A 21,231-nucleotide genomic window follows, 5' to 3' on the forward strand; every position below is an offset into this window, starting at 1 on the left:
CCTGTCTGTGTGTGTGTATCTCTGTATGTGTCTGTGTGTCTATCTCTGTATGTGTCTGTGTGCCTGTGTTTCTGTGTATCTCTATTTGTGTCTGTGTGCCTGTGTGTGTGTATCTCTGTATGTGCCCGTGTGTGTATATCTGTATGTGGCTGTGTGCCTGTGTGTGTGTATCTCTGTATGTGCCTGTGTGTGTGTGTGTGCGTGTGTGTATCTCTGTATCTGCCTGTGTGTGTGTGTGTATTCTGTATGTGTCTGTGTGCCTGTGTGTGTATCTCTGTATGTGGCTGTGTGTCTGTGTGCCTGTGTGTGTGTATTTGTGCCTGTGTGTATCTCTGTATGTGTCTGTGTGCCTCTGTGTGTCTCTGTAGGTGTATCTATGCCTGTGTGTGTGTCTGTGTGCCTGTGTGTATCTCTGTATGTGTCTGTGTGCCTCTGTGTGGCTCTGTGTGTGTATCTGTGCCTGTGTGTATCTCTGTATGTGTCTGTGTGCCTGTGTGTGTCTCTGTATGTGTATCTGTGCCTGTGTGCCTGTGTGCCTGTATGTGTCTGTATGTGTATCTGTGCCTGTGTGTGTGTCTCTCTGTATGTGTAACTGTGCCTGTGTGTGTGTCTCTCTGTATGTGTATCTGTGCCTGTGTGTGTGTCTCTCTGTATGTGTATCTGTGCCTGTGTGTGTGTGTGTGTGTCTGTATGTGTATCTGTGCCTGTGTGTGTCTCTCTGTATGTGTATCTGTGCCTGTGTGTGTATGTGTGTGTGTCTGTATGTGTCTGTGTGCCTGTGTGTGTGTGTGTGTCTGTGTGCCTGTGTGTGTGTGTCTCTGTATGTGTATCTGTGTGTGTGTGTGTATGTGTTTGTGTGCCTGTGTGTGTGTGTGTGTGTGCCTGTGTATGTGTGTCTGTATGTGTTTGTGTGCCTGTGTGTGTGTGTCTGTATGTAGGTGTATCTGTGCCTGTGTGTGTGTGTGTCTGTATGTGCCTGTTTGTGTGTGTGTCTGTATGTGTTTGTGTGCCTGTGTGTGTGTGTGTGTCTCTCTGTATGTGTATCTGTGCCTGTGTGTGTGTCTCTCTGTATGTGTATCTGTGCCTGTGTGTGTGTGTATGTGTATCTGTGCCTGTGTGTGTCTGTATGTGTTTATGTGCCTGTGTGTGTGTGTTGTGTGTCTGTATGTGTTTATGTGCCTGTGTGTGTGTGTCTGTATGTATGTGTATCTGTGCCTGTGTGTGTCTCTCTGTATGTGTATCTGTGCCTGCGTGTGTGTATCTCTGTAAGTGCCTGTCTGCCTGTGATAGTGTGTATTTCTGTATGTTCCCGTGTGTGTATCTCTGTATGTGCCCGTGTGTGTATATCTGTATGTGGCTGTGTGTCTGTATCTCTGTATGTGCCTGTGTGTGTGTGTGTATCTCTGTATCTGCCTGTGTGTGTGTGTGTGTGTGTGTGTGTATCTCTGTATCTGCCTGTGTGTGTGTGTGTATTCAGTATGTGTCTGTGTGTCTGTGTGTGTCTCTCTGTATGTGGCTGTGTGTCTGTGTGCCTGTGTGTGTGTGTGTGTGTCTCTCTGTATGTGTATCTGTGCCTGTGTGTGTGTGTATGTGTATCTGTGCCTGTGTGTGTGTGTGTCTGTATGTGTTTATGTGCCTGTGTGTGTGTCTCTCTGTATGTGTATCTGTGCCTGTGTGTGTGTGTCTGTATGTGTATCTGTGCCTGTGTGTGTGTGTCTGTATGTGTATCTGTGCCTGTGTGTGTGTCTCTCTGTATGTGTATCTGTGCCTGTGTGTGTGTCTATCTGTATGTGTATCTGTGCCTGTGTGTGTGTGTCTGTATGTGTCGGTGTACCTGTGTGTGTGTGTGTGTGTGTGTGTCTGTGTGCCTGTGTGTGTCTCTCTGTATGTGTATCTGTGTGTGTGTCTGTATGTGTTTGTGTGCCTGTGTGTGTGTGTGTGTGTGTCTGTATGTGTTTATGTGCCTGTGTGTGTGTGTCTGTATGTATGTGTATCTGTGCCTGTGTGTGTGTGTGTCTCTCTGTATGTGTATCTGTGCCTGTGTGTGTGTATCTCTGTAAGTGCCTGTCTGCCTGTGTGTGTGTATCTCTGTATGTTCCCGTGTGTGTATCTCTGTATGTGCCCGTGTGTGTATATCTGTATGTGGCTGTGTGTCTGTATCTCTGTATGTGTATTCTGTATGTGTCTGTGTGTGTGTGTGTGTATCTCTGTATCTGCCTGTGTGTGTGCGTGTGTGTGTGTATCTCTGTATCTGCCTGTGTGTGTGTGTGTATTCTGTATGTGTCTGTGTGTCTGTATCTCTGTATGTGCCTGTGTGTGTGTGTATTCTGTATGTGTCTGTGTGCCTGTGTGTGTGTCTCTCTGTATGTGGCTGTGTGTCTGTGTACCTGTGTGTGTGTGTGTGTGTGTGTATCTCTGTATCTGCCTGTGTGTGTGTATTCTGAATGTGCCTGTGTGCCTGTGTGTGTGTATTTGTGCCTGTGTGTATCTCTGTATGTGTCTGTGTGCCTGTGTGTGTCTCTGTAGGTGTATCTGTGCCTGTGTGTGTGTCTGTGTGCCTGTGTGTGTGTCTCTGTGTGTGTATCTGTGCCTGTGTGTATCTCTGTATGTGTCTGTGTGCCTGTGTGTGTCTCTGTATGTGTATCTGTGCCTGTGTGTCTGTGTGGGTCTGTATGTGTATCTGTGCCTGTGTGTGTGTCTCTCTGTATGTGTATCTGTGCCTGTGTGTATATGTGTATCTGTGCCTGTGTGTGTCTCTCTGTATGTGTATCTGTGCCTGTGTGTGTGTCTCTCTGTAGTGTATCTGTGCCTGTGTGTGTGTCTCTCTGTATGTGTATCTGTGCCTGTGTGTGTGTGTGTGTGTCTCTGTATGTGTATCTGTGCCTGTGTGTGTCTCTCTCTGTATGTGTATCTGTGCCTGTGTGTGTGGCTGTATGTGTATCTATGCCTTGTGTGTGTGTGGGCTGTATGTGTATCTGTGCCTGTGTGTGTGTGGCTGTATGTGTATCTGTGCCTGTGTGTGTCTGCATGTGTATCTGTGCCTGTGTGTGTATATGTTGGGAGCGGCAGACAGTTCTGTTTATTGAAGATTGCAAACCAGTGTTCAACATACCGCACGTGACAGAATTGTTAAATGCGGTCTTTTGAGATGCCGGCGGAGTGTGTGCATTCTTCAGAGCACCTCTCCCATTCAGTTTATTGTGTAACCAGCCATTCTGCACTCCATCCCAATAAACAATAGTCAGACCCTGTGGAATGAATGAATCATTTCCCACCACCGAGTGACCACAGCAGCCGCTCAGCTCTGCGACGAGGGACACTTTCCCCGGTCATAAATACCTTCCAGCTGCCAGGGAACTGACTGTGTTCTGAAGAATTTACTGTCTGACAATATACATCCTATCTGGGTCGGGTGCTTTTGAAATAAACATGGAATACTTTAAAGGGTCCTCGGCTTGCTAAACACAATAACTTCACTGGAACCTCCATGTTTCAGCTATACACTATGTATTCTCAAGCGATTAATGTAACTTTACAGTTACAGCTGTCATGTTAATACTGTGCCAATACTCTCGTTTGTGAAACGATTTTGTTTTGGGATTTTCAAGATTGTACTCACTGACACTGAAACAAACATCAGGAGAATTTGGGGCTTTATTGATACAAGGGATGAAATAACAGATTGCAATTCATAGAATCGTAGAATTTACAGTGCAGAAGGAGGCCATTCGGGCCCATCGAGTCCTGAACCGACCCTTGGAAAGAGCACCCCACCTAAGCCCACACCTCCACCCAATCCCCGTAACCCCACCTAAACTTTTGAAACCTAAGGGTAATTTAGCACGGCCAATCCACCCTAACCCGCACATCTTTGGACTGTGGGAGGAAACCGGAGCAGCCGGAGGAAACCCACGCAGACACGGGGAGAATGTGCAGACATTGACCCAGAGCCGGGAAGCTGGAGGGGTAGAGGGAGATGAGGTTGAGTGGTGGAGGGTAGTGAGGTAGAGGGCAGAGGGTTGTGAGGTAGTGGGTGGTGAAGTGGAGGGGCGGAGGGGAGTGCTAGGTTGAGGGGCGGGGTTTGTAGAAATGTCAGAGATCAGGGGTCCAGTACAATGTTGGAGAAAAGGAAAGGTGGGTGATGGGGGGGGGGCGGCAAAAAGGCTGGACAAGATGTCAGAATTGGAGAAATGCAGAATTTTTAGAGAGTTGTAGGGCTGGAGAAGGTTGTATAGACAGCATTGTATGGTTGGGGAGGTTACAGAGATAGGGAAGTTTGCAGGAACTGGAGGAGGTTGCAGAGATAGGGAGGCTGGGGAAGGATACAGAGACAGTGTTGTAGGGGCTGGGGAAGGTTACAGAGATAGAGAGGGTTGTAAGGGCTGGGGAAGGTTACAGAGACAGTGTTGTAAGGGCTGGGGGAGGTTACAGAGATAGAGAGGGTTGTAGGGGTTGGGGAGGTTACAGAGATAGAGAGGGTTGTAGGGCTGGGGGAAGTGACAGAGACAGTGTTGTAAGGGCTGGGGAAGGTTACAGAGACAGTGTTGTAAGGGCTGGGGAAGGTTACAGAGATAGAGAGGGTTGTAGGGGCTGGGGAGGTTACAGAGACAGTGTTGTAAGGGCTGGGGAAGGTTACAGAGATAGAGAGTGTTGTAGGGGCTGGGGAAGGTTACAGAGGTAGTGTTGTAGGGGCTGGGGAAGGTTACAGAGACAGTGTTGTAAGGGTTGGGGGAAGGTTACAGAGACAGTGTGGTAAGGGCTGGGGAGGATACAGAGATAGAGAGGGTTGTAAGGGCGGGGGGAGGTTACAGAGATAGAGAGGGTTGTAAGGGCTGGGGGAAGTGACAGAGACAGTGTTGTAAGGGCTGGGGGAGGTTACAGAGATAGAGAGGGTTGTAAGGGCTGGGGAAGGTTACAGAGACAGTGTTGTAGGGGCTGGGGAAGGTTACAGAGACAGTGTTGTAAGGGCTGGGGAAGGTTACAGAGATAGAGAGGGTTGGGGTTGGGGGAAGGTTACAGAGATAGAGAGGGTGTAAGGGCTGGGGAAGGTTACAGAGACAGTGTTGTAAGGGCTGGGGAAGGTTACAGAGATAGAGAGGGTTGTAGGGGCTGGGGAAGGTTACAGAGATAGAGAGGGTTGTAGGGCTGGGGGAAGGATACAGAGACAGTGTTGTAAGGGCTGGGGGAGGTTACAGAGACAGTGTTGTAAGGGCTGGGGGAGGTTACAGAGATAGAGAGGGTTGTAGGGGCTGGGGAGGTTACAGAGATAGAGAGGGTTGTAGGGGCTGGGGAGGTTACAGAGATTAGAGAGGGTTGTAGGGGCTGGGGGAAGTGACAGAGACAGTGTTGTAAGGGCTGGGGGAGGTTACAGAGATAGAGAGGGTTGGTCGGGGTTGGGGGAAGGTTACAGAGATAGAGAGGGTTGTAGGGGCTGGGGGAGGTTACAGAGATAGAGAGGGTTGTAGGGGCTGGGGGAAGTGACAGAGACAGTGTTGTCGGGGCTGGGGAAGGTTACAGAGATAGAGAGGGTTGTAGGGGCTGGGGGAAGGTTACAGAGATAGAGAGGGTTGTAGGGGCTGGGGAAGGTTACAGAGACAGTGTTGTAGGGGCTGGGGGAGGTTACAGAGATAGAGAGGGTTGTAGGGGCTGGGGAAGGTTACAGAGATAGAGAGGGTTGTAGGGGCTGGGGGAAGGTTACAGAGATAGAGAGGGTTGTAGGGGCTGGGGAAGGTTACAGAGACAGTGTTGTCAGGGCTGGGGGAGGTTACAGAGACAGTGTTGTAAGGGCTGGGGAGGTTACAGAGATAGAGAGGGTTGTAGGGGCTGGGGAGGTTACAGAGATAGAGAGGGTTGTAGGGGCTGGGGGAAGTGACAGAGACAGTGTTGTAAGGGCTGGGGAAGGTTACAGAGATAGAGAGGGTTGTAGGGGCTGGGGGAGGTTACAGAGATAGAGAGGGTTGTAGGGGCTGGGGGAGGTTACAGAGATAGAGAGGGTTGTAGGGGCTGGGGGAAGTGACAGAGACAGTGTTGTAAGGGCTGGGGGAGGTTACAGAGATAGAGAGGGTTGTAGGGGCTGGGGAAGGTTACAGAGATAGTGTTGTAGGGGCTGGGGGAGGTTACAGAGATAGAGAGGGTTGTAGGGGCTGGGGAAGTGACAGAGACAGTGTTGTAAGGGCTGGGGGAGGTTACAGAGACAGTGTTGTAAGGGTTGGGGTTGGTAGAGATTTCAGAGTTGGGAGGGTTGTAGGATTGGAGGCGGTTTCAGGGCTGGGAAGGGGGTGAGATCATGAAGGGATTTGAACAGTATGATGAGAATGTGCAACCGACGTCAGCCAGAATCTGAAAGTACTGATCGAACCTCCTTTGTTTGATGTACAATTCCAACAATAACCACAAAGTATCTCCAATTTGATTCAAAATGTTTTGGAATCAATTAATTTTAACGTGGGACGTGGGAAAGTTAAGACTTCAACTTTCAGAAAGTTATAACGCAGAGACCATCCAGAGAGTTTCTGGGTATGAAGGACAAGCCTGATGGAACCTAGGGTGTCATTGTTAGGTACCGTGAGAATTTGGAGCACGTTACAGGACCCAGCCATCTTCAGCTGCATCATCAATCACCTCCCTTCCATCATGTTTGCGGATGACTGCACAATGTTCAGTATCATTTGCGACTCCTCAGATAAAGAAGCAGCCCGTGTCCAAAGGCAGCAATATCCAGGCTTGGGCTGACAAGTGGCAAGTAATATCCATGCCACACAAGCACATGACAATTGCCATCTTCAATAAGACAGAATCTAACCATCGCCCCTTGACATTCAATTACAGTCTAATTGCTGGATCCTCCACTATCAACATCCTGGTGGTTGCCATTGACCAGAAACTGAACTGGGCTAACCATATAAATACTGGGACTACAAGAACAGGTTAAAAGCTATAAATTCTGTGCTGAGTAATTCACCTCCTTACTCCCCAAAGCCTGTCCACCATCTACAAGGCACAAGTCAGGAGTGTAATGGAATACTCTCCACTTGCCTGGATGAGTGCAGTTTCAATAACACTCGAGAAGTATGACACCATCCAGGAAACAGCAGTCCACTTGATAGGCACCCCATCCACAAACTCTCACTCCCTTCACCACTGAAACCCAAGTAGCAGCCGTGTGTACCATCTACAAGATGCACGGCAGGGAATCACCAAGGCTTCTTAACCAGCACTTTCCAAAAGCTCGAGTGTGATCATTGGCTGAGTGGTGGGCAACCTGTGCCCCGGGGCTCATGCGGCCCATCTGGGTTCTGAGTGGCACCCCCGAGACATTTTGCTGACTGTGCCCATGCACAGGGCCGCCACATTCTCCTGATTTCCATCCGTGTAGTTTTCCTACTGGTATGCCTGAAATAATTGGCACGTCAAGCGAGGGCGAGCGTGCTGATTGCTCACAACATTGACTGTGGCAGCCCTCGGCACCCAAAGTGTAAACATTATTTTGTTTTTACCATTGAAGTTGATGACCGTTCTATTAATATATAAATGGTTAGGCATTTTCTATAACTCGCCATGAAAACCTTTGGCATGTATTGAATGTATTGAATCGTATTAATGGTGTCACGGTTAGTGATCAAGCCCGATTTCAATCTTGCAACCCCCTGAGATGAAGGGGGGACACACGTGCTGCCCACTCACCAGCCTAGGTTGTCCATCACTGCTCTAGAGAAGGAATAGGGCAGCACCACCAATGGGGACACCGACAGCTGATAATTCCCCATGAAGCCATTCATCATGCTGACTTGGTTCAATATCACCGTTCCTGCACTGTCGCTGGGTCAAAATCCTGGCACTCCCTCCCTAACAGCACTGTGGGTGTACCTACACCACATGGACTGCAGCGGTTCAAAAAAGGCAGCTCAGCACCAACTTGTCGAGGGCAATTAGGGATGGACAATAAATTCTGGCCTAGCCCGCATCCCATAAATGGATTTTAGAAAATAGATGCACAGTTGCGGAGTCTTCTCTTTGTTATGGGTCACTCTGTGAGGCAGCAATGCTAACCACTGTGCCACCATGCTGCCCATTGGCTCAGTCTGTTACTTGGCAAACAAGACAGACAAGTCTTAATATTCACTACTGCAATCTACAGTGAAACCAAGATATGGTGGATGGTTTAGTTTGCTTGATGTGAATGCAGACTTGCTCTCTATAGAGGACACATCTCATTTCTCCATGTTCAGAAGTGTCTGTGCAGGTTGGGAGAACCAAGCCTATGATCTCCAAAAAGTGAGCACAAGATTGCTGCGGGGATTAAGCCATCGAAAAGACGCAAGCCAGCTGCATAACACGGTGATCACATGCCAACAGCAATGGAGGGCTGGCTGGAGCAGATCGAATCCCCTGCTGGTAGCCACCTTCCAGAATCCATTAGAGAAGAAGAATGGGCTGATTTGGGGCACTTGCTGCCCCAGAAAGCTGCAAATCACGGCGCCCCTTCAATGAGGCAGGAAGAAGCTCTCTGCAATGGAAATGATCAAAATCAAACTGATGTTTGTTTCTAAAAACTAAATCTCATGAATATCAAAAGTTGCATTGCAGTTTATTGCAGCTCTCATTACAGCTCTCATTGCAGCCCTCATTACAGCTCTCATTACAGCTCTCATTACAGCCCTCATTCCAGCCCTCATTACGCTCTCATTGCAGCTCTCATTGCAGCCCTCATTACAGCCCTCATTACAGCTCTCATTGCAGCCCTCAGTACAGCTCTCATTACAGCTCTCATTGCAGCCCTCATTGCAGCTCTCGTTGCAGCTCTCATTACAGCTCTCATTGCAGCCCTCATTGCAGCTCTCATTGCAGCTCTCATTACAGCCCTCATTACAGCCCTCATTACAGCTCTCATTACAGCTCTCATTACAGCTCTCATTACAGCCCTCATTACAGCTCTCATTACAGCTCTCATTACAGCTCTCATTGCAGCTCTCATTACAGCTCTCATCACAGCTCTCATCACGGCCCTCATTACAGCCCTCATTACAGCTCTCAGTGCAGCTCTCATTACAGCCCTCATTACAGCTCTCATTGCAGCTCTCATTGCAGCCCTCAGTACAGCTCTCATTACAGCTCTCATTGCAGCCCTCAGTACAGCTCTCATTACAGCTCTCATTACAGCTCTCATTACAGCTCTCATTACAGCTCTCATTGCAGCCCTCATTACAGCTCTCATTACAGCTCTCATTACAGCCCTCATTACAGCTCTCATTACAGCTCTCATTGCAGCCCTCATTACAGCTCTCATTACAGCTCTCATTACAGCCCTCAGTACAGCTCTCATTACAGCTCTCATTACAGCCCTCAGTACAGCTCTCATTACAGCTCTCATTACAGCCCTCATTACAGCTCTCATTGCAGCTCTCATTGCAGCCCTCAGTACAGCTCTCATTACAGCTCTCATTACAGCTCTCATTGCAGCCCTCAGTACAGCTCTCATTACAGCCCTCAGCACAGCTCTCATTACAGCCCTCATTACAGCTCTCATTACAGTTCTCATTACAGTTCTCATTACAGCTCTCATTACAGTTTCACATTACAGCTCTCATTACAGCTCTCATTGCAGCCCTCATTGCAGCTCTCATTGCAGCTCTCATTGCAGCTCTCATTGCAGCCCTCATTACAGCTTTCATTACAGCTCTCATTACAGCTCTCATTACAGCCCTCATTACAGCTCTCATTACAGCTCTCATTACAGTTCTCATTACAGCCCTCATTACAGCTCTCATTACAGCTCTCATTGCAGCCCTCATTGCAGCTCTCGTTGCAGCTCTTGTTACAGCTCTCATTACAGCCCTCGTTGCAGCCCTCATTACAGCCCTCATTACAGCCCTCATTACAGCTCTCATTACAGCCCTCATTACAGCTCTCATTACAGCCCTCATTACAGCTCTCATTACAGCCCTCATTACAGCTCTCATTACAGCTCTCATTACAGCTCTCATTACAGCCCTCGTTGCAGCTCTTGTTGCAGCTCTCATTGCAGCTCTCGTTACAGCTCTCGTTACAGCTCTCGTTGCAGCTCTTGTTGCACCTCTCATTGTGGCTCTCAAGTAGAGGCTACCTAAGGGCAGTGCAGTGGTTAGCACTAGTGCCTCACGGCGCCGAGGTCCCAGGTTTGATCCCGGCTCTGGGTCACTGTCTGTGTGGAGTTTGCCCATTCTCTCCGTGTCTGTGTGGGTTTCGCCCCCACAGCCCAAAGATGTGTAGGCTAGGTGAACTGGCCATGCTAAATTGCCCCTTAATTGGAAAAAAATGAATTGGATATTCTAAATTTATTGTTACAAAAATAATGGCTCCATGGAATTTCTAGAACATAAATAGGCAATTCAGCCCAACAGGTCCATACTGGTTTGTATACTCTGCTCAAGTCTCCACCACACCCTCCCTATCTACCCCTATCTACCCCTATCTACCCCTATCTACTCCTATCTCCCCTATCTACCCCTATCTACTCCTATCTACCCCTATCTACCCCTATCTACCCCTATCTACTCCTATCTACCCCTATCTACCCCATCTACCCCTATCTACTCCTATCTACCCCTATCTACCCCTATCTACCCCATCCAGCATCCTCTTCAATGTTATATTTTGCTGTTTGCCTCACCAACTCCTCTGATAGCTTGTTCTACATTCCTCCCAGTGCTGCTCTCCTGTCACAAAGTTATTGGATGTCAGAGGCAACCTTAGGGTTCTTGGGGTCCTTTGTTCCAGCACTGGAACCCTGAACACCCTGGTCACTTCAAACCAAGCTGATCACGAGGAGGTTTAGTCTGAGGCTTGGAGGAGACGGAGCTGAAGGAAGCTGATTCCTGGTGAGTGCACCTCATGCCTGATGACCATGGGGGGCCAGGCCCAGCACTCTGCTCCATGCCCCAGGTGGCGCAGGGTTACCCAGAATAGGGATGGGCCAAATTGGAAACCTTTGCTTTAAATTCTAGAAGGGACACTTTGAATGATTCCCCTTTCAACGCCCCCCCCCCCCCCCCCCCCCCCCCAAGTATCAGAAAAGTCCTTGGTTCCTATCGAGGTTCCTTTGCCTCGGCCAGAGCACAGTGGGATGATACTGACTTGCTTCACTGGGTCTCACAGATGAATTTCCCCAGCACTGTTGCCTCACAGCACCAGGGACCCGGGTTCGATTCCCGGCTTGGGTCACTGTCTGTGTGGAGTCTGCACGTTCTCCCTGTGTCTGCGTGGGTTTAATCCGGGTGCTCCGGTTTCATCCCACAGTCGCAGGTTAGGTGGACTGGCCATGATAAATTGCCCTTAGTGTCCAAAGGTTAGGTGGGGTTGCTGGGTTACGGGGATAGGGTGGAGGTGTGGGCTTGGGTAGGCTGCTCTTTCAGGGGCCGGTGTCAACTCGATGGGCTGAATGGCCTCCTTCTGCACTGTAGATTCCTATGAGTGTCACCGACAAGTGCCCCAATCTTGCTGCATTTTTAATATAAGAAAGAAACAGAGAGAAGGAGCTTTGACAAAGATTCATCCAGACTCCAAACGTTCGCTGCCTTTTCTCTACACAGATGCTGTCAGACATGCTGAGATTGTCCAGCATTTTCTGTTTTTGTTTGAGAGAAGGTATATCAATGTTAGCTTTTTGATAGATCTGTCCAATTAGTCCTGTTTGCCACACTCCTTCAAATCTTTCTCTTCCTGTAGCCCAACCCATCTAACAACCCAGCAGTTAAAAAAAAAACAACAGAAATCCCACCAAACGCCAATTGAATTTTGACAGAAACTATTCATGTTGTTGCCAGTCTGTGTACCCCCACCCCAGCAGGCAGGGCACCTGGCTGGGCACAGGGCCATTAAACACCTCAATGGGGTGAGGGAGGTGTCACACACACACATGGACTCGGGAATACCTCTCCCATTCTCCCGTTCCAGCTCCAGGAGCCGGGTTCCTGCCCAGACTGAATATTTCAATGAAGATGTGCAGCCACATTGGCGGAACCGCCTCACGTACAGAGAGCCAGTGACGAGTCGATGGGGAGGATGGAGCTGACGCTGTCTCTCTCTTGAATTTTCATTCAAGCCCCTCTGCCTGCCCAGGCTGCTCATCTTTAATCTCTGCTCCTCGGCGGCAGCATCCAGCAGCGGGGAGGAGGGGGGAACACAGCAACAAGAGATGGAGCTGTAAAAGGAAAATCACCCTGGAAGAGAGGTCCCGGTGGATTGAAGTTGGAAGTTGCCTGGCACCCCCTGTACCAGCCTCTGGCCATCGCTCTGATGCCCTGGTTACCTCGGTGGAGATTTGGAAGTGGAGACACCAAACTGGGGCATGGGGAGCGAGAGCAGGGATGGAGAATGTGGATAAGCAGCGTGTTACCTGGGACAGCTTAGCCCTGCCTGAGGGAGTGTTGGTGGCCTGGGTGCGTGTGTGTGTCTGTGTGTGTCTATCTGATTGTGTGTGTGTGTCTGTGTGTGTCTATCTGATTGTGTGTGTGTGTCTGTGTGTGTCTATCTGATTGTGTGTGTGTGTGCCTGTGTGTGTTACTGTGTGTGTGTCTCTGTCTGTGTGTCTGATTGTGTGTGTCTGTGTGTGTGTCTCTGTGTGTGTGTCTGACTGTGTGTGTGTATGTGTGTGCCTGTGTGTCTCTGTCTGTGTGTGTGACTGTGTGTGTGACTGTGTGTTTCTGTGTCTGACTGTGTGTGTGTCTGTCTGACTCTGTGTGTGTGTCTGTGTGTATCTCTATCTGTGTGTATCTCTGTCTGTGTGTGTGTATCTCTGTGTGTGTGTGTATCTCTGTCTGTGTGTGTGTGTATCTCTATCTGTGTGTGTATCTCTATCTGTGTGTGTGTGTGCATCTGTGTGTGTATCTCTATCTGTGTGTGTGTGTATCTCTATCTCTGTGTGTGTGTGTGTATCTGTGTGTGTGTGTGTATCTCTATCTCTGTGTGTGTATCTGTGTGTGTGTGTATCTCTGTCTGTGTGTGTGTGTATCTCTATCTGTGTGTGTGTGTGTATCTGTGTGTGTGTATCTGTGTCTGTGGGTGTGTATCTCTATCTGTGTGTGTATCTCTGTCTGTGTGTGTATCTGTCTGTGTGTGTATCTGTGTGTATCTCTGTCTGTGTGTGTGTGTATCTCTGTCTGTGTGTGTGTGTGTGTGTACCTGTCTGTGTGTATCTCTGTCTGTGTGTGTGTGTGTATCTCTGTCTGTGTGTGTGTGTGTACCTGTCTGTGTGTATCTCTGTCTGTGTGTGTGTGTGTGTGTATCTGTGTGTGTGTGTCTGTGTGTGTATCTGTCTGTGTGTATCTCTGCCCCCCCCCCCCCCCCCCCCGGCTGGCTGAGCGGACTATGTGGCAGAATGGGTTGGTGCGATCCGGGTGTACAGATGCTCTTCACGATGATGGGAGCCTTCGCTGCTTTCAGCCTGATGACTCTGGCCATCGGCACCGATTACTGGCTGCACTCCCGGGCTTACATCTGTAACGGGACCAACGGCACCGCGGAGGAGAACCAGGTGAAGAAGGAGAAGGGATCCATGATCCACTCGGGTCTGTGGAGGGTCTGCTGTGTGGAAGGTAGCGTGCCTTGGTCAACATGTCCAGCTGTCTGGGTGATTTTACAGTGTGGTCTCAGAGAGACATGTCCAGCTCTCTGGGTGATTTTACAGTGTGGTCTCAGAGAGACATGTCCAGCTCTCTGGGTGATTTTACAGTGTGGTCTCAGAGAGACATGTCCAGCTCTCTGGGTGATTTTACAGTGTGGTCTCAGGGAGACATGTCCAGCTCTCTGGGTGATTTTACAGTGTGGTCTCAGGGAGACATGTCCAACTCTCTGGGTGATTTTACAGTGTGGGGTCAGAGAGACATGTCCAGCTGTCTGGGTGATTTTACAGTGTGGGGTCAGAGAGACATGTCCAACTCTCTGGGTGATTTTACAGTGTGGTCACAGAGAGACATGTCCAGCTGTCTGGGTGATTTTACAGTGTGGGGTCAGAGAGACATGTCCAGCTGTCTGGGTGATTTTACAGTGTGGGGTCAGAGAGACATGTCAAGCTCTCTGGGTGATTTTACAGTGTGGTCTCAGAGAGACATGTCCAACTCTCTGGGTGATTTTACAGTGTGGTCTCAGAGAGACATGTCCAACTCTCTGGGTGATTTTACAGTGTGGTCTCAGAGAGACATGTCCAGCTCTCTGGGTGATTTTACAGTGTGGTCTCAGAGAGACATGTCCAACTCTCTGGGTGATTTTACAGTGTGGTCTCAGAGAGACATGTCCAACTCTCTGGGTGATTTTACAGTGTGGTCTCAGATAGACATGTCCAACTCTCTGGGTGATTTTACAGTGTGGTCTCAGAGAGACATGTCCAACTCTCTGGGTGATTTTACAGTGTGGTCTCAGAGAGACATGTCCAGCTGTCTGGGTGATTTTACAGTGTGGGGTCAGAGAGACATGTCCAACTCTCTGGGTGATTTTACAGTGTGGTCACAGAGAGACATGTCCAGCTCTCTGGGTGATTTTACAGTGTGGTCTCAGAGAGACATGTCCAACTGTCTGGGTGATTTTACAGTGTGGTCACAGAGAGACATGTCCAGCTCTCTGGGTGATTTTACAGTGTGGTCACAGAGAGACATGTCCAGCTGTCTGGGTGATTTTACAGTGTGGTCTCAGAGAGACATGTCCAGCTGTCTGGGTGATTTTACAGTGTGGTCTCAGAGAGACATGTCCAGCTCTCTGGGTGATTTTACAGTGTGGTCTCAGAGAGACATGTCCAGCTGTCTGGGTGATTTTACAGTGTGGGGTCAGATAGACATGTCCAACTCTCTGGGTGACTTTACAGTGTGGTCTCAGAGAGACATGTCCAACTCTCTGGGTGATTTTACAGTGTGGTCTCAGAGAGAAATGTCCAACTCTCTGGGTGTTTTTACAGTGTGGTCTCAGAGAGACATGTCCAGCTGTCTGGGTGATTTTACAGTGTGGGGTCAGAGAGACATGTCCAACTCTCTGGGTGATTTTATAGTGTGGTCTCAGAGAGACATGTCCAGCTGTCTGGGTGATTTTACAGTGTGGGGTCAGAGAGACATGTCCAGCTCTCTGGGTGATTTTACAGTGTGGTCACAGAGAGACATGTCCAGCTCTCTGGGTGATTTTACAGTGTGGTCACAGACCGACATGTCCAGCTCTCTGGGTGATTTTGCAGTGTGGTCTCAGAGAGACATGTCCAGCTGTCTGGGTGATTTTACAGTGTGGTCTCAGAGAGACATGTCCAGCTGTCTGGGTGATTTTACAGTGTGGGGTCAGAGAGACATGTCCAGCTCTCTGGGTGATTTTACAGTGTGGTCTCAGAGAGACATGTCCAGCTGTCTGGGTGATTTTACAGTGTGGTCTCAGAGAGACATGTCCAGCTCTCTGGGTGATTTTACAGTGTGGTCTCAGAGAGACATGTCCAACTCTCTGGGTGATTTTACAGTGTGGTCTCAGAGAGACATGTCCAGCTCTCTGGGTGATTTTACAGTGTGGTCTCAGAGAGACATGTCCAACTCTCTGGGTGATTTTACAGTGTGGTCTCAGAGAGACATGTCCAGCTCTCTGGGTGATTTTACAGTGTGGTCACAGAGAGACATGTCCAGCTCTCTGGGTGATTTTACAGTGTGGTCTCAGAGAGACATGTCCAACTCTCTGGGTGATTTTACAGTGTAGTCTCAGAGAGACATGTCCAACTCTCTGGGTAATTTTACAGTGTGGGGTCAGAGAGACATGTCCAACTCTCTGGGTGATTTTACAGTGTGGGGTCAGGGAGAAATGTCCAACTCTCTGGGTGATTTTACAGTGTGGTCTCAGAGATATATCCAGCGGTCTGGGTGATTTTACAGTGTGGTCTCAGAGAGACATGTCCAACTGTCTGGGTGATTTTACAGTGTGGGGTCAGAGAGACATGTCCAGCTCTCTGGGTGATTTTACAGTGTGGTCTCAGAGATATATTCAGCTGTCTGGGTGATTTTACAGTGTGGTCACAGAGAGACATGTCCAGCTCTCTGGGTGATTTTACATGGTGGGGTCAGAGAGACATGTCCAACTCTCTGGGTGATTTTACAGTGTGGTCTCAGAGAGACATGTCCAGCTGTCTGGGTGATTTTACAGTGTGGGGTCAGGGAGACATGTCCAACTCTCTGGGTGATTTTACAGTGTGGTCTCAGGGAGACATGTCCAGCTGTCTGGGTGATTTTACAGTGTGGTCACAGAGAGACATGTCCACATGTGTGCGTGGGTTTCCTCCGGGTGCTCCGGTTTCCTCCCACAGTCCAAAGATGTGCAGGTTAGGTGGATTGGCCATGCAAAATTACCCTTAGTGTCCAAAATTGCCTTTAGTGTTGGGTGGGGTTACTGGGTTATGGGGGTAGGGTGGAGGTGTGGGCTTGGGTAGGGTGATCTTTCGAAGAGCCGGTGCAGACTCGATGGGCCGAATGGCCTCCTTCTGCACTGTAAATTCTATGAAATCTATGAAACTGGGTGATTTTACAGTGTGGTCTCAGAGAGACACAGTCCTGCCTTTCTTGGGGGGTTTGTTGTTATTCAGGGGAAAGCACACAATTGGCTGGATGTGCTCCTGATTTAGCTTTTTGTGATTCCGATTCCGACACCTGTATGGCCATTCGGGGCTGGTGGGGAATGAGTGGGTTAAATGGGTCTGCGCCCCGCCCAGCCCCCAGCACATCCCAGCTCAGCCCAGCCCAGCACAGCCCAGCACACCTCCCAGCTCAGCCCAGCCCAGCCCAGCCCCCAGCCCAGCTCAGCCCAGCTCAGCCCAGCCCAGCCCAGCCCCCAGCCCAGCTCAGCCCCAGCCCAGCCCCCAGCCCAGCCCCCAGCCCAGCCCAGCCCAGCACAGCCCAGCCCGCCCCCAGCCCCAGCCCAGCCCAGCCCCCAGCCCAGCCCCCAGCCCAGCCCCCAGCCCAGCCCCCAGCCCGCCCAGCCCCCAGCCCAGCCCAGCCCAGCCCCCAGCCCAGCCCAGCCCCCAGCCCAGCCCCCAGCCCAGTCCAGCCCCGCCTAGCCCCCAGCGCAGCCCAGCCCAGCCCCAGCCCAGCACAGCCCAGCCCAGCCCCAGCCCAGCCCAGCCCAGCCCAGCCCCCAGCCCAGCCCAGCTCAGTCCAGCCCAGCCCAGTCCAGCCCAGCCCAGCCCCAGCCCCCAGCCCAGCCAGCCCCCAGCCCAGCCCAGCCCAGCCCAGTCCAGCCCAGCCCAGCCCCCAGGCCCAGCCCAGCCCAGACCAGCCCCAGGCCCAGCCCCCAGCACAGCCCAGCCCAGCCCCCAGCCCAGTCCAGCCCAGCCCCCAGCCCAGCCCCGCCCAGCCCCGAGCCCAGCCCAGCCCAGTCCAGCACAGCCCAACCCCCATCCCAGCCCCCAGCCCAGCCCAGCACAGCCCCGCCCAGCCCCCTAGCCCAGCCCCGAGCCCAGCCAGTCCACCCAGCCCAACCCCCAGCCCCCAGCCCTCACAGCCCAGCCCAGCCCCCAGCACAGCCCAGCCCAGCCCTCACAGCCCAGCCCAGCCCCCAGCCCCCAGCCCTCACAGCCCAGCCCAGCCCCCAGCACAGCACAGCCCAGCCCCTAGCCCAGCACAGCCCAGCCCAGCCCCCAGCCCAGCCCAGCCCAGCCCCCAGTCCAGCACAGCCCAGCCCAGCCCCCAGCCCAGCCCAGCCCAGCCCCCAGCCCAGCCAGCCCCCAGTCCAGCACAGCCCAGCCCAGCCACCAGCCCAGCCCAGCCCCAGTCCAGCACAGCCCAGCCCAGCCCCAGCCCAGCACATGCCAAGCCCAGCCCCCAGCCCAGCCCAGCCCAGCCCCAGTCCAGCACAGGCCAGCCCCAAGCCCAGCACAGCCCAGCCCCGCCCAGCCCCCAGTCCAGCCCAGCCCAGCCCCCATTCCAGCACAGCCCAGCCCCCAGCCCAGCACAGCCCAGTCCAGCACAGCCCAGTCCAGCCCAGCCCCCAGCCCAGCCCAGCCCCCAGCCAGCCAAGCAGCAAAGGCAGATTTGCATTCAGTACAAGCCCCCCCCCCCCCCCCCACCCGCCCCAAATCAATACAGACAGCGGGTAATCCTCACTGCCCAGCTTCAACCCAGCCCTCCCCACACCCCCAGACACACACCCGGGGAAAAGTGAGTTTATTTCCCAACTGAGGATTTTGAAGAGGAACTCGTGAAACTTGAAGCAGATTGAGCGAGTTTACAGTCAGCGGCAGAGCAGTGAGGTGTTTAACCAGGCTGTGAGCCTCTTACTGTTACACAAGGTCACCCCCCCCCATGCCTCCTGGGTTTATTTATTTGATCTGTGACCCTGGGTGAAAGTGGGAGGTTATCCCGAGACCAGAATGTGGGACCTGGGCTCCACTGCACCACATCAGCCCCTCCTGCAGTCAGTGATCAGAAACCTGCTCCACCCCCGTCTCTCTGAGTCTCCGCTCAACCCCCCCCCCCCCACCCCCCCCCCCCCCTCCTCCTGCTGGGTCAGGAGTGTGTGTTGTGAAATCAGCTTATATAAACTGTATGCAAGGAGGATCATTCAGTCCTAACATGGGACGTGTTTTTAAAAAAAACTCTTTGATTTTTTTTGTTCCATAAATAACGACAGGCCAAGAAACAGGCCATTCAGCCCAGCCCATTCGTGTTACAGTTTCCACCACTTCTCCTCCCACCCCCATTCATTTAACCCCCCCCACCTTTGCACCTTGCTGCCTGCTCCAGTCAGAGAATGTGACATTCTGCAGAATCCTCCATTCCATTCATTTTCTAATTCTGACTGGGAGTTTTGTTGTTAAACAATCTCTCCCGCCGGAGGAGACAATGGAAAACGCAGAGCCGCCGCCAGCTGAATGGAACAAAAGCACCAAACTACAGACAGCGAGGATTTCTCATCCAAATCCTGACATTCCCTGCTTTCCCCACACGGATTCCAGCATCTCTCAGCACCCGGCTCTCGCCCTGTTTATGCTGAAATGCCACAGAGAACATGAGATGCAATTAGGATGTTATTCACACGCCAGCTCATGTCTCTGGAGTGGAACTGCTGTGCTCAGTACAGATATTCTTCTGAAAGAATAACATTTACATGTTCTCCATCCAATGGAGGATCCTGCACCAACCAGGATAGAGAGGCGTTACCTCCACCGACCATGTACCTCACCTTGTCACCCTGCACCATGCACCTTTCCTGTCTCTAACCAGACAGACTGCTGCCACTTTTGGGGACAGTCCATGATGTGGACCTGTACTCATTGGGAGGCGCTCACTCTCTGTCCATCAGCAGAGCCATTCACCCGGCCCCAGCTTCCTCCAAGGGCTGTTCGCCTCATCCTCCCACGGTAGCACAGTGGTTAGCACTGTTGCTTCACAGCGGCAGGGTCCCGGGTTCGAATCCCGGCTTGGGTCACTGTCTGCGAGGAGTCTGCACGTTCTCCCCGTGTCTGTGTGGGTTTCCTCCGGGTGCTCCGGTTTCCTCCCATAAGTCCCGAAAGACGTGCTTGTTAGGTAATTTGGACATTCTGAATTCTCCCTCAGTGTAACCCGAGTGTGGCGACGAGGGATTTTCACAGTAACATTTTTGCCGTGTTAATGGAAGCCTACTTGTGCCACTAATAAAGATTATTATTGTCCCTCACTCAGCACCAAGCAGCAGACACACAGAATCCCAGGATGGGATTATTGGCTCCCAGAGCTTGGAGTTTTACACTGAGCGCTTTCTTGGTCCAGTTGTTGTCTGCCTCTCTGATAGACCCCTCGCGAGTGAGTCTGAGTGTGTGGTGAGCACATCTTTTTTTTAAATTTAGAGTACCCAATTCATTTTTTCCAATTAAGGGGCAATTTAGCGTGGCCAATCCACCTAACCTGCACATCTGTTGGTTGCGGGGGCGAAACCCACGCAGACACGGGGAGGAAGTGCAAACTCCACACGGACAGTGACCAAAGCCTGGATTGAACCTGAGACCTCGGCGCCGTGAGGCCGCAGTGCTAACCCACTGCGCCACCGTGCTGCCTGTGGTGAGGAAATCTGACATCAAACTGCCCTTGATCCCCTGCCCCATCCACACTTACCAGCAGGGGTCACTAGATGGCAATGCCAAGCAGTGATCCAGGCTGATATCCCCTGTGCTGGGAGAGCCGTAAATAACCATGCGGCCGCTACACATTGGAATCTTTCCATCTGTGTAAACACAACGAGCCAATAAGAGTTACCGCCTGGTTAAAACATCGTTGGAGTGTAAAGGCCTTCACTGCATTCCTCCCTGACCAGGAATAAAGACTCTGATTGTGACAAATCTGTTTCCAAATTGAATAGCCAATAGCACAGCCATGTCTCCCAAACACTCCAGCCAAACAGGTTAAAGTTATTGGGGGATCTCTACCGTTTAGTCTCTATGTTCCCAATTCAATTTTCAATGGCTGTGTGTTCCTCTAACTATACAATAATGACCCCAGACATATAAAATATGGTTAAACACACGGTGCCTGTTAAATAGAGATTAGAGCCAGATGAAAGATATTTTTTAATAGAACAGTACAGCACAGAACAGGCCCTTCGGCCCTCGATGTTGTGCCGAGCAATGATCACCCTACTCAAACCCGTATCCATCCTATACCCGTAACCCAACACACCCCCCTTAACCTTACTTTTTAGGACACTACGGGCAATTTAGCATGGCCAATCCACCTAACCCGCACATCTTTGGACTGTGGGAGGAAACCGGAGCACCCGGAGGAAACCCACGCACACACGGGGAGGACGTGCAGACTCCGCACAGACAGTGACCCAGCCGGGAACCGAACCTGGGACCCTGGAGCTGTGAAGCATTTATGCTAACCACCATGCTACCGTGCTGCCCCTAATATTTGTAGGCAGTGAGTTGTAATCTGGGATGCTGCCTGATAGGGCTCTGGAAGCAGATTTAGAAGTAACTTCCAAAAGGGAATTGAGGAAATATTTGAAATAGGAAATGTTTGCAGAAATATGGAGAAGGGGCAGGTACTGTTCAATCTTTGACAAGGTCCACAGGCAGATGGCCAGACTGGCCTCCTTCTGGGCTAGAAGATTCTAATCAACAAAAAGAAACCTTTAGGTAAATAAACAGACACAGTGCCAGGGCATTGCAATCAGCCCCTTGCTAAACCCAACCTCAATAGTCAGCACCACCTTGCTAAACCCAACCTCAATAGTCAGCACCACACTTGCTAAACCCAACTCATAGTCAACCAC

The 21,231-nt window shown here is 51.1% G+C and overlaps 1 protein-coding gene across 1 annotated transcript in view; it reads left to right on the forward strand.

The window, feature by feature from the left end:
* Positions 1-13,266: 13,266 nt before the first annotated feature.
* Positions 13,267-21,231, forward strand: part of LOC119953582 (voltage-dependent calcium channel gamma-4 subunit-like) — a 29,370-nt gene continuing 21,405 nt past the window's right edge. Inside the window, exon 1 of the mRNA XM_038777976.1 lies at positions 13,267-13,571. Coding sequence (XP_038633904.1) covers positions 13,355-13,571 — 217 coding nt within the window. The 5' untranslated portion in view covers positions 13,267-13,354. The remainder of the gene's footprint in view (positions 13,572-21,231) is intronic.

This window comes from Scyliorhinus canicula, chromosome 18 (assembly GCF_902713615.1).
Source record: "Scyliorhinus canicula chromosome 18, sScyCan1.1, whole genome shotgun sequence".
Lineage (NCBI taxonomy): Eukaryota > Metazoa > Chordata > Chondrichthyes > Carcharhiniformes > Scyliorhinidae > Scyliorhinus > Scyliorhinus canicula.